The sequence below is a fragment of the Cololabis saira genome, chromosome 13, assembly GCF_033807715.1.
Source record: "Cololabis saira isolate AMF1-May2022 chromosome 13, fColSai1.1, whole genome shotgun sequence".
NCBI classification, from domain to species: Eukaryota; Metazoa; Chordata; class Actinopteri; order Beloniformes; family Belonidae; genus Cololabis; species Cololabis saira.
Genome location: NC_084599.1, coordinates 28,384,272 through 28,397,223, shown reverse-complemented (window position 1 = coordinate 28,397,223; position 12,952 = coordinate 28,384,272). Strand labels below are relative to the sequence as shown.

The 12,952-nt window shown below is 39.3% G+C and overlaps 1 protein-coding gene across 1 annotated transcript in view; it reads left to right on the top strand.

The window, feature by feature from the left end:
• kdm4b (lysine (K)-specific demethylase 4B) overlaps window positions 1-12,952 on the top strand; it is a 53,663-nt gene that overhangs the window by 5,192 nt on the left and 35,519 nt on the right. Inside the window, exons 2-5 of the mRNA XM_061738520.1 lie at window positions 5,533-5,985; window positions 6,173-6,348; window positions 6,972-7,086; window positions 7,448-7,641. Of these exons, the coding sequence (XP_061594504.1) occupies window positions 5,560-5,985; window positions 6,173-6,348; window positions 6,972-7,086; window positions 7,448-7,641 (911 nt within the window). The 5' untranslated portion in view covers window positions 5,533-5,559. The remainder of the gene's footprint in view (window positions 1-5,532; window positions 5,986-6,172; window positions 6,349-6,971; window positions 7,087-7,447; window positions 7,642-12,952) is intronic.

The window sequence follows — 12,952 nt, the reverse complement described above, 5'->3', positions numbered from 1 at the left end:
GCGTGGTGTTGTTTCAAATGCATTATGGGGTTTGACATGTTGTCAGACACATGCCCGATTGCTGTTAAACAACATGGGCACACTGCTCTCGTCTTATCTACTTGTCTTTGTCCATTGTTGTTTTTCACTGGGAAACCCGGTGGAAAAAAACAAGCCTGTTAACTAGCTACTGTTAAAACTTTGTACCGTATTCGGATCAGTATACATCTGCAGCGTACCGACAGCCCTTTACCAAATTGGTTTGGTACGAATGTGTGTACCATTACACTCCTAAAATGTGCGTGTGGTCTGTCTGTCTGTCTGTCTGTCTGTCTGTCTGTCTGTCTGTCTGTCTGTCTGTCTGTCTGTATACAATCAACTTAGAAGAGAAAATGTAATCTGCACCATAACAGTATGTCTTTTAAACTCCCAACCCCAAAACAATACAACCCCACAAACAAACGATTGAAACGTAATAAAGAGGGTAAATAAATGGGTAAAATAATAATGATGAAAAAAAAAACAACCAATACACTGGGTAGATGAAGTGAAACAAAACAGTTGTTTAGTCTGCAAATAACTCATAGACATTCAAAGACTCTATGATGTGTAAAATGATCCCAAGTGCTATGAAATGATTGCAATGACCCTCTGAGTGAAAACCTGAGCTTTTCAAGCTTTAGATTGTATAACATTTCGCAAACCTAGCAGACATGTGAAGAGGGACAGGCGGGCTTCCAACCCACCAGGACAAGCCTTCGAGCAAGAAGTGTGGTGAATGACATGGCCCGCTGACATAAGTAGCTAGAATAGGGGAGATGCCAAAGACTGCAGAAAGAGGGTTAGGAAAGATTGTAACACCATATGCCCTGGTCAGTCTGTAAACAATGAGTGAGCAAAATTATCCCAGTTTGGGGCAGGACCAGAACATATGAGCATGGTTAGTGGGGGATAAATTACATCCGTTGCAAGTGTGAGTCACAGAAGGTTATGTTTTTGCCAAGCTGTCATTCGTATAGTGGATCCTAAAACAACCTTGCATTGAATCAGCCTATGTTGAGCACAGATTGAAGAGAGGTGAACAGTTCCACTGTTAAGCCGGGCATACACTGTGCGATTATCGGGCCGGATTTTGACCCAATCGTTGGTCGTGCAGTATACGTGGGGTAACGACGAGAGATTAACACCCCACGACGAGCTCCCGATCACGAATCGTGTGCTCACAAGAAAATCAAACGTGTTTGAAATCCTGGTCGCTCCTCGTGAAGGTATCACACAGTTGAAGCAGCTACGACCCGATTGGCCTCATCCTTTCGCAGAGAGCATGCGTAATCTCTGATGTCACGTCAAAAACTATTATTTGTAGTTTAAAGTGTTGCAAATTCACATTACAAATCATGTTTTAATAGCAGAAAAAAAAGACCGTATTTCCCACGTCTGCCCAGCCAATTCCTTGTCCAATCACGACGTTGTCTAATCTTTTTTCATTTATCGCCACACAGAATGGCACAAATTTCTAAAGGCTGATTTATGGTTCCGTGTTACATCAATGCAGAGGGTACGCGGTGACCCGCGCCATACGGTTACGCCGTCGATTTAACGCGGAACCATAATTCAGGCTTAAGGCAGCGCGTTTGTTTTTGCTGAGCATCTTTGGAGTCTCCCACTTCGGGGTTCCTCCTCTTCCACTTCTTTTTGACGTAGCAGTTCCAGTACACAGAAGTCCGACGTGAGGATTATGAACGTATAGTGTGAGCAGACGGGTCGCATCCGAGCATCAGGTCGTACAGTGTGAGACCATAAATCGTGGGCTGTAAACTTTTGAACTCAGCGATCTAATCGTGCAGTGTGAGATGGGGCTCAATCAAACGATTTAAAATATTGCACAGTGTATGCCCAGCTTCAATCAGTGAGATTGGTTCCAAAAGTCTTCTTCCACACAATTCTAATGACCGTGTGGCGTTGGAAAGGCGTACCACATAGATCAATAGAGCTGAGATACCCTTCTGATGGCAGATCTTACCGCAAGGGGGTGTATTGACTAAGGTTTCAGGGGGACGGTTCAGGAAGTGAGGAAACGGTTTCTTCACATACGCTCCGGAAAAAAAACAGAACATGTGCTGGTTAGGAAGTTATACATGGTTGAGAGCTGTGAGAAAGAAAATGTCACTGGTGTACACAGATCTTTAACTGACTTTATGCCAGCATTATGCCAAACACGGAATGTGCCATCATTAAAAGGTTCAAAAGCACAATTCTTTTATAAATGGAGGTCAAAACAAGATCTAGAACAGCCAAAATGTTTTTGGATCTGGTTCCAAATCTTTACGGACACAGACACAATTGGGTAATCAGGCAGCAGCATGAAAAACCTCCTTTTTTTGGGGGAGATTGCAGGATTGAGTTACAGATTCTTTCCATTTTACCGTTTCATATCGATGACAATATCATTTTATCTAATCTATCAAAGAAGGATTTAGTTAGGAGAACAGGGAGATGTTGAAACAAATTAAAAAACCTAGGGAGAATAACCACCATGACAAGATTTATACAACCCACAAGAGAAAGGGGCAGGGATGAACAGCAGGTAAAGTCCCCCTTGGCCTTTTCAATTAAAGGGGCAAAGGTATCATGATACAGATTTGGAAGAGATGTGGAAACATGAATGCCAAGGTAGCGAACATCACCACATGACCATCTTAACAGGACTACTTAGTGTGAGAGTTTGTTTGCCTGTTCATTATCCACATATAATGAGGAGATGTTGGTAGGTCCGTGCCCCAGCATGTCGACAAGTGCTTGGGGAAAACGCTGTGGGTTGAGGGCCTTCGACATTCTTGGATAGGTCAGTATGTTGTTGCATCTGCCTCTCCCTTCGAGCTCCATTACTTCAGCCTTGAGCTTGGTGTTGTCTGCGGCAATTGTAGTTAGCTTAGGGGCAGTCATATTCAGTCGAATTCGCAAACGGCTCCAGTTTGGTAACGTGTTGGTGCTGATCGGCAACAGCAACACGAAAAAATTAACCAGTTTTGAGTACGTATCCCTCATCTCAGTCAGGCGTGCTGCTTTTTGCTCCGCTAGCATCATCGTTATCAGTGCTGCTGGTTGAGCCCCATTCCCGTTCTTGGGTCTTTCTTTTTTGACTTGTTCAACATCGTACTGGACACTTTGTGCTGTACACTTTAAGTCCAAGATAACTGGAACATTAGTCAGACTATGGTAAATAAATGACCATGTCGAAGTTATACAGTGTGGGAGTGAAGGCTGTCACGTCTACTTGGGCAGTCACTGTGGAAGTCAACTTAATTTGTGCAGAATCAGTAGTTAACTTAGGAGCCATGGTGAAAATATGGCGTTTTCCATTCAGGGGTTCATAGAAATGAAATGTCCTTTCTGCAGTGAGTCAATATAGGACCAGATTCTGTCATTTATAGTGAGGCTGGAGAAGGAGACTGTACACAAACGGTGTGTTACAACTATGGAAGAATTTTCAGTTACATTCTGCATCGTGGTATAATTAAAAAATATTGGGTGGGAAAAATATCCATGTCAAGTGGAGCCAATTGAGCAAGTGATTATCATGACCATAATAATGCATGATATACAGACTTTGTAATACTCTTAAATATTTGACTCTGATCAAATCACTGCGCCCACATAGCGATACTTTGGGAAAGAATAATTCCTTTCTATGTATATCTTCATAAGATGATTTAGTCTTATTTTACACAAGATAAATGTATAAGTCAAAACATGTGAATATGAACATTTTGTATTTTGTATTTTTTAATCTTTTTTTGTCAATTTACTTCCAGTGTCTGGGCTAAGCAAGACGAGCAGGGCTTTGCTAGACTGGGTTATTGGATGCATAGAAATGAACATGGCATACAGTATCTTATCAAACTGTGGGGTTGATGACAAATAAGTAATTTTAGCATATTTGTTCATGTCTGAGAAAGGAGGTGTTGGTGAACAACTTTAATTTGTACAGAACTCTATTTTTTTTTCTTTTAAAATGAAATCTTGGGTCAAAATGGGTTAAAATTGTGACCTCTGGTTAACACTTAGTTTCCATTTCAGTCACTATTTGACCTACTCTGCAAACAGAAATCAAGTTGCCACTGCTGTGTATCAAAACAGATTGTTGATACTGCTTTTTGAGCATTTGTTACTAGTTACATTATATCAAAACACGAAAACTTGAAAAAACAAGGGCAACAGCGATCTCATTTTTTCTGTTATTGCTTTGATTTCACATCGGTGTTGAATCTAATTTTATTTATTGGTCTCACTTGAATTAACTGGATTTAGGGCTACGCTGGTTCTGTAGTTTTCAAAATGCTGATCACAAAGTTTTAGTTTGCCCAATGGCTTTGACTGGGCCAAACAATTGCTTTAATATATTCTATGAAAATATTTATACCCCATGTCAAAAAGTTGGGACTGCTTTCATAGAACTGGCTCGATATGTATTTAAGAGAAATAGCCGTGTTAGAAACAGAGAGCATAAATTTGGCTCCTTTCTTTTTTTCTTATTTATTTATTTATTCGCAGTAGTTTGCATGTCATAGGTAGTAAATTTTAACAAACTTAAAACTATGGAGAAGCAACTGGACCGAGACATCTTTATAGTCATGCCTCTAAAAGCACTTTTTACGTGGAAAAGAGTCAAGATAACTTTGGCTTTTCTAGTGAAATAACATCTTTGAGACTTGTCAAAGGCTTAAAGTTGAAGTCTATTTTGACATAGCTCCATTTTCCTCCTGTGCTAATATTGATTACAATTTTGCTGCAAACACATATTTCATTCTTACTTAAAACTGCTTTAGATTACTGTGTTTGGTCCCCAACATGGGTTTACACTGCATACCATCTAATATTAGACTTATGGTTGTTTTAATTCCAGAGTGTTCATTTAATAAACTACGTGAAGTTGATTTATTTATAACAGCACCATGAACACCAAGTACTTGTTTGCATAGTCAGCCAGTGTGAGCCAATGCCACAGTCTCTCTATTTATAAAGTCAAATTTTGTAATTAAATTCAATTGATTGCTTACTAAGGCTGTTTTATAGGGCATGTCAGTTACATATGTTAAGCCCTATTATAAAATGTGTAAGCATTATCAAGGTTTTGCCTCAGTTATATTATTGAAATCCTCTTATTGGAAAGTCCACATGTAATACTATGAAACCAATAATAATGCACCAAACACGATATAAATTTATTTTTTTAGTGGAGTGCAACATGGAGAAATACATTAATGTAAAGTGCTATTAAGATAATTAAAATGTAGAACTGTTTTGATAGGATCATTTTGTTAACTTTTGGAAATCCATCCAGTATTTTCACATTTGTATTTAGTCGTAATATTTTCAGCGTAGTGTGATTTGTACAAAGTTTTACTTCATTTTTATTTATTTATTCATTTTTTTCAATTCTTTTCTCTTTTTTTTTTGCTATTCTTTTATGTATTTATAGCCACTAGTCCTCCGTGTTGGAAGTTATAATTCATTGAATGTGATCCAACTCCACTTGCTGTTTCCTTACAGGTTGACCTGCAATCCTATAAAGACCCAATGGCCACCGACATGCCCTTGGACACGGTGTCGGCTCCTGACCCTGGCCCAGCCTCACTCCCTGATCCTGCCCCAGCCTCATTTCCTTCTCTCAGCTCCAGTTCAGCCCCAGACCAGATCCCTGCCCAGGAGCCAGCGATCGCTGAAACCCCTGAAACTGCTGAGACCTCAGAACGAGAAGCTGCTCCAGTTCTCAGCCCAGCTCAGCCTGTGGGTCCAGATGAACCCCCAACACTTTTTCCCGAATCTGAAGTGCCCACAGGTCCTCAAATGGCACCTATACCACCGCCCCTGCCGAAGTTTGCTTCCAAGAACCCCAGCTGCAAAATTATGACCTTTCGGCCGACCATGGAGGAATTCAAAGATTTTGCCAAATATATTGTCTACATGGAGAGTCAAGGAGCTCATCGCGCCGGCCTAGCAAAAGTAGGGACATCACATACCCTTACACATGCACTGTACAATATGTCCCCCTGACAGTCTTAACAGTCTAAAATAACCAAGGTTAAAATCCTGCAAAATATTATCCTATATAGACCTATAAACATCTAAATATGAACAGTACATTGATGTTTACTCTTTATATAGGTTAACTATGTTTTTACACCTCCAGGTGATTCCACCAGAAGGCTGGAAGCCTCGCAAGTCCTATGAAGCAATTGAAGAGATGGTGATACCAGCTCCTATCATGCAAGTGGTGACTGGTCAATCTGGCCTGTTCACGCAGTACAACATTCAGAAGAAATCAATGACTGTGGGTGAATACCGCAAGCTGGCTAACAGCAAGAAGTAAGTTGGCCCCGATCCAGGGGTTTCGTCCATAAATGAATGCATAAAATGTTATTACTCTGTTGTTGTAGAATATATCCATCATATAATTTGAAGGGAATGGGAGCAATGAGGTGCTCATAAAACCTCTGTCAGACCATATTTTGCTGGTAAACACTCTTAACACCTGCAGATTTTTTTTCTCGCTTTTTTTAGTTCCTCCTGTGGCACAATGTTATACAGTTTAGAAACTACATATTAGAAATAAATGTATTGTTTTTACATAAATTCAGCTGATGTAGTATAAAGTCACATCCCTCAGAGTCGTCACATTTGAAATCAAACAATAGAGACCAAAATGTTAGTTTTTTTTTTTAACCCGGCTGTAAACATGTTTGCTTGTTGGGCCAAGGTTTGCCCTCCCAAGTTTTCAGGTTATGTTTTAACAAATAATAATACAACAGCAATCATTTGTTTCAAGCAAGGATAATTGCTTGCTCCAGTGTTATTGTAATTTGAAGAATATCTTTAAGGGAAACAAAAGTTGTAAAAAAAAATGATTTTGACCATTGATCTGTGTGAAGTAATCAAATCTTGTTTCCTGAGTGCACTGTTGAAATATATTTGATCTCATCTGTCTTTAGGTACTGCACGCCACGCCACAAAGACTTTGACGACCTAGAAAGGAAGTACTGGAAAAATCTGACATTTGTGTCACCGATTTACGGTGCTGATGTTAGTGGTTCCATCTATGATGAGGTGAGATGCTCTGCAGTAGTGAACAGTGTTGACACACCTGCCCATTGATTTTAACCTTTTGATCTTATTTATTGTATATTTTTAGTAAACTGACATAGATGCTTGTATCACTCAGCCCATTAATGTGCCTGTATAATTGGAGGGTTAAAAAAAAACAAAACTACACAAGGTTGGTAGGTGTAGCTTTTACTTACCAAGGGCACAAAATATTACAGTGACTGTATCAATGATCAGAGAGCAAGTACATGAATGATTACAGCACCATCTGGTGGTCACTGATTGACCGTGTGCCATTTTGAGTGCTTCTTTTAATGCATTTTAACCATGTATTAATCAGGAAAATGTATGTTATTTTATCCAGGATGTTCCAGAGTGGAACATTGGCCACCTCAATACGCTACTGGATATGGTCGAGCAGGAATGCGGCATTGTCATCGAGGGTGTCAATACTCCTTACCTGTATTTTGGCATGTGGAAGACCACCTTTGCTTGGCACACTGAAGACATGGACCTCTACAGCATCAACTATCTGCACTTTGGACAACCAAAGTCCTGGTCAGTTTATTTTAAATGTATAAACACAGAACAGTTTCAATGTGTCATTCATAAATGCATAAAGGTGCTGACACCTTTCTATTCTCTTATCAGTATTATTGAAAGCAAAACACAAGGGAACATCAATGTTAAAAAAGTCTGGAGATTTGACAACTTTGAAATGTTGTTACCAGACCTTTTAACTTCTAATCCAGTTTTTGGAAATTGTTCTGTAATTGATATTCATTAAGGCAGAAACCCAGTGAGCAGCACTGCTGAAGCAGACCATTCTTTACATGGACTTTTAAAACTTATCTGCATGACCTTGGACACAGCGGTTGTTTGTTTTGTTTTTTCCTATCACTTTTGCATAGGCAAACTTCATATGCTAATAGATGGGAAGGGTGGAGCACAGGTCTTTTACTAGAGCTAGAAATGTGAACTGTGTTCATCCCGCTTCCAAAAAGAGCAACCACTCACAGAGTTACCTTATTAGGAGATAGATAGTAAACACATCCACCAAGAAATATAAATGTTATTTGCACTCTGCCAATGCAGCAGTTATATATAATGGCAGTTATTGTTTGCTATGCAGACAACTCTGCCTAATAGCCTTTGTAATGTATTCATGACCAAAGAGCACTGAATCTAAACACACTCATCAAATATTTTCCCACCAGCAGTTTTGTCATGATTAGCAGACCATCAGATTATGTGTAAAGTACATAAACAAAATATCACTGTCTTGTGCACTGCTGGAAGTGGAAACCATATGCTGGCTGTTAGGGCCATATACACTGGAGTAAAGATCAATCTCTAACACAAATACAATGACACTTAAATCAAGTTTATATTGAAGAAGGGAGAACAGACTGAAGTGTGTGAATACAAATAGAAACATAAGATTGGATCACAGTAAGGATACATGCATCATTTTATAGACGGCATAGACAAAACATTATGTATTCAGGCTCCCTTTACAAGTTTTCAATAGCTTCTCCAGAGACCTGACAGCACTTTCCCGTTAAATATTACTTTATACACCTATATTCCTAAACATAATGCTTTTAAAGTTTTAGACTGAAAACTGCAATTTGAGTTTGATCCATTTTGGCAAATCAAAATAGATTTTTTAGTTTTTCAGGAGCCTCTTAATGGTCCATGGTGTGAATCCACAAGCAGATTAGAGTTTTGGTAAAAGTTTTTGCAAATGCTATACAGTCAATTATATTAAAATGAAATAGATGAAATGTGTTTTTATTCTTTAGTTTCTTTTTTCCACAGGGAGAAGAAGGAATTATTATTATCTATTAACTATGAAATTCAAAAATTTCAATTAATGCAATGTGTTAATTTTTGTGTTTTTATAAAATATAAAATCCTTTTAATCCTTTTAAACTCCCTTTCTTCATAAAATATAATGTAAAATCCTCTATTTTCTGAGAGGAGACATGTTTCAATGCGCCATGCTGACTGGTGCATCATCTCATAAGTAAACCTAACATTATTTACTGACTTATTAAACAGTCAGCATAGTTTCATTCTCCAAGTTGTGCAGCAAGCCAGTGTGCCACAGTTGCAAGTGCAAAAAGATGTAGTCACTTCTACTTGTTTCACTCATCTCACACTTGGAAAACCCCAGAGGTATTCTGAAGTCGCATTGTTCTTTCTATACAACTTTTGTAATGGTCATTACCAACATACAGCTTTTGAGTTTGGTATTTTAATGCTATGAATATAAAAGGCCAAATTAGATTTCGTGGGGCTCAGGATTTGTAATGCTGTGGCCTTCAGGATCTCGTTGTAGACCGATGGTTTACATCAGTGCAGTTACCTCTTCTAATTTCCACTGCCCTACTAATTTTGTTCAAAACAGGTTTATGCATCTTAATAAATGTGATTTTGAGTGACACACGCACTCACACTTTGACACCAAGTTGTAGCAAAATGTACCGACTCACAGTGGGGAGTGTGAAAATAAGAATCGATTATTATAATGAGATTACATTAGAGAGAATGTGATACGCAGGCGTCCTACAGGAGGAGGTGGACAGGAGAGGGGATAGCATACTTTGAGGAAAAGAAGACAGGTTGGAGAGAAAACAGAAGGAAGAAACAAACACACAGCCAGAGATAATGCTGTAATTCAGAATGCTGGATTGACTCTGCTCCCCTCCTGCAGTGTGAGGGATTGGAAACAACATGAAGATAGAAAAAAGGTTGAAACACAAACACAGAAATATAAAGACAAACTAGAGGTTATTAAAGAGAAGTTATTTTCCTCAGGAAGCAGGAACTTCCAGGTGTGTGTAACAGAAAGATGGAGGCAAATATAAAAACGATGCTCAGACTGGAAAGGAAATGGGTCTGAAAACATTCAGCTCCAATCATTGAGTATTTTACATTGTTAGAAACGAATTACCATCCAATCATGATCGAATAAAACTGAACGTGAACGTACACAATCCGACAAAGTCCAACTAGCTGATAATACAGTTGGAACAACTTTCCAAAGTCTTGGACTAAGCAGTAACAGAAGAAACGTGTACGCCAGTAACAACTACCTCGAGAACAGAAGATATACATGTAACATTTTGAATCGTGCATATCATTTGCAAAGTCATTATAGCGTATCACCGTTTAGGAAACCTACAGAACTGTAATATTATCCAGATATCAGTTCTTTGGGTACATCCATCCATTTTATTGACCTCCAATTCACCAATTGATAGACAAGTTTGATTACCTAAATAGACTATAACCATAGGTCACCGTAACTACATTTACATTCAGTAAATGACTTTATTGAAGGCAATTTACAAATTGCGGAACCCACTGAAGCTACAGTGTGAGAGGGGAGCTGAAGTTGAAAGCAAGACAATGTAGACAGAAAGATTAACTGATAAGGTGTAATAGAAGAAGCTAGTTTTTTTTTCAAGAGACTTGATGATGGAGAGGAACAAACCGGCTCTTGTAGCATTTGGTACTTCATTCCAGCATCAGTGAACTGCCTGGATTGGGCTTGTTTTGCACATGGGGATGTCAAACGTCATTCCTGCAAGGAATATAGTGATCCAGTGGGAGTGTGAGACATCAAGATAGAGTTCAAGTAGATTGGAGCGAAGATGGCAACCCCTTCTGTAATAGGCTATTCAAATAGAGCTAGCATTACCTGGGGACCTGGAGTATTTCAGAATTCACATCCTGGATACGCCATGTTTGTTACCCAAATTTAGCGTGTCTTCTGTCCTTTTTACGTCAACTGGAACAGGGTTGGGTGTCAAGCTGGTCCAGTCAATAGACGAGAATGTCTGCCAGCTCCTCATCTTCAGGACTGAGGACGCCATAAATAGGCATTTTACGGTTCCCATAATATGCAACTTACTGCATTGGGAAAAAACGAAATGCGGGTCATTAACAAACTGAAGAGTCTTGGAAAGAAGTTCTACGCGGTCAGTGACCATAACGGCAACTGAAATGGTCATATTTTGATTTGTACTACATTTGAGGGAGGCCACTCCACAAATCCTGTTTTTATTAAGGGCAGGATGGACGCAGCATCTGCTCCATCTCCCAGTGCTGCATCAGGAGGCCACCCAAACACATAGCGGGACCATCATGTTACAGAGTACCACTTTAACGCCTCTCAGCTCCCCCTCCCTCCCCTAAACTCGCCTTCAGGCGTCAGGAAGCGGTATTCACACTGCCCAGCGAGTTCTTGATCCAGGGAAAGTAACGGGTCTAATCGAAACACGCCTTGTGTTTCATGCAGCCCTTGAGCATGGTACGAGTAAAGTCATGTCACCCTTAATTTACCATATAAATGTTTTTAAGGGATTTTTCTTCACTTTTCTTAAGAAAGATGTGTTAAGTTATAGATAGTGTTAGTGAAAAAGAAACCTTTTTTAAATAGTTATTTTCCCTCTTTCCTAGTTTTTCTGTCACCACTGTCTTAACTCATGAGATCTTGCCAAGCCCTCCCCATGTTTTCTCTTTTTTTCCCTGCTGAAATTGAATCATTTTCACTTGTATACTTGTGTGTGATGGGGTAATTATAAGTTGTTAAACAGAGCATATTCCTTTAAAACACACACCCGCTCTCTTTGTCTTTCGCCTTCTCTCCTCTCAGTGCAACCATTTGTGAAATTAGGTCTATTCCCCCAGCAACTCTGCTCGCATCAGAGTCTGTTCCTGCTGAACCTCCTACGTTTACTTAACCACAGACACACACATACACGCTCTCTGTTGGATGTGTAGAGGATTGCAGCCTTGGTCGCCAGTTACACCATCTTTACCCCTCCATTATTCTCTTTTATTTCAATGCTAAAAGCCTCTTAATCACCTCTCTAACCCAATACACACCAGTAGATCTGCTCTCAGAAGATGGATTAGTCTCTGAGCATGTGGGTGGAAGATCAGGAAATGTTGAAATAAGCCCAGTCTGACTTGTCTAGCGAGGGAGGAGTTTATGATGAATGCATGAGTTCCCAACATCTCTTGTAGTCCCACTGGTTTTGGGCCATTTTTGTTTACACATTCCAGGAGAAGACAATTTCATTTTCTATTTGATTTCAAAAAGTGTACAAGTTACTTCTCATAAAATGCTAGAAGTGGATTAGATGGATGGTATAAAAATATTGTGGGTTCTCCAAATAGGTTTTAGTTCTGTGGGATTCACTACATATGTTGCACCACTTCTCATGCGCAGATGACTCTTTAATTCAACCTGCCAAGAATACTGGATCCTACAACCCCCCCAGTGGCGTATAAAAGTTGATTCTCGTCCTTTTTTTTTTTTATTTTATTTTTTTTAAGTGTGTGTGTGTGGAGTTTTATTTATGTGTTTCTCAGCAGCTGAGGGAGTGACATATGTGATGTTGCCGTGGTAACCATAGTCTTACGAAGGCGAGAGCTGGAGGACACGTGCTGAATGAGATGATTTAATTTGTTTGCAGGTTGCGTGGAACAACCCATTTAGTGGATGTTTCTGGATTGTGAAAGTTGTGCACATTTGCACACAAGCTCTCATGTGATGCTGACCAGTGGTAAAACCTTTAAAGAATTTTAGGAAAGGAACTTATTTTCTGGAGATAGAGCATTGAAAATCCATGTCATCTTCAGTTTGGATGTATGTTTTGAGCCCAGCAAAATGTTGTCATAACTTCAGACATAACATCACAATGATGAGTGCCGCACGAGCTCTGTACAAGATTTGTTTGGAGCTGCATAGCCATTAGGCTGTGAGATGCCGCCACGGAAAAATTTAACATTTAAATATTCACAAAACATAGTATTATAATGCAAAAATACCTTTTTATTTTTTACAGCTTCT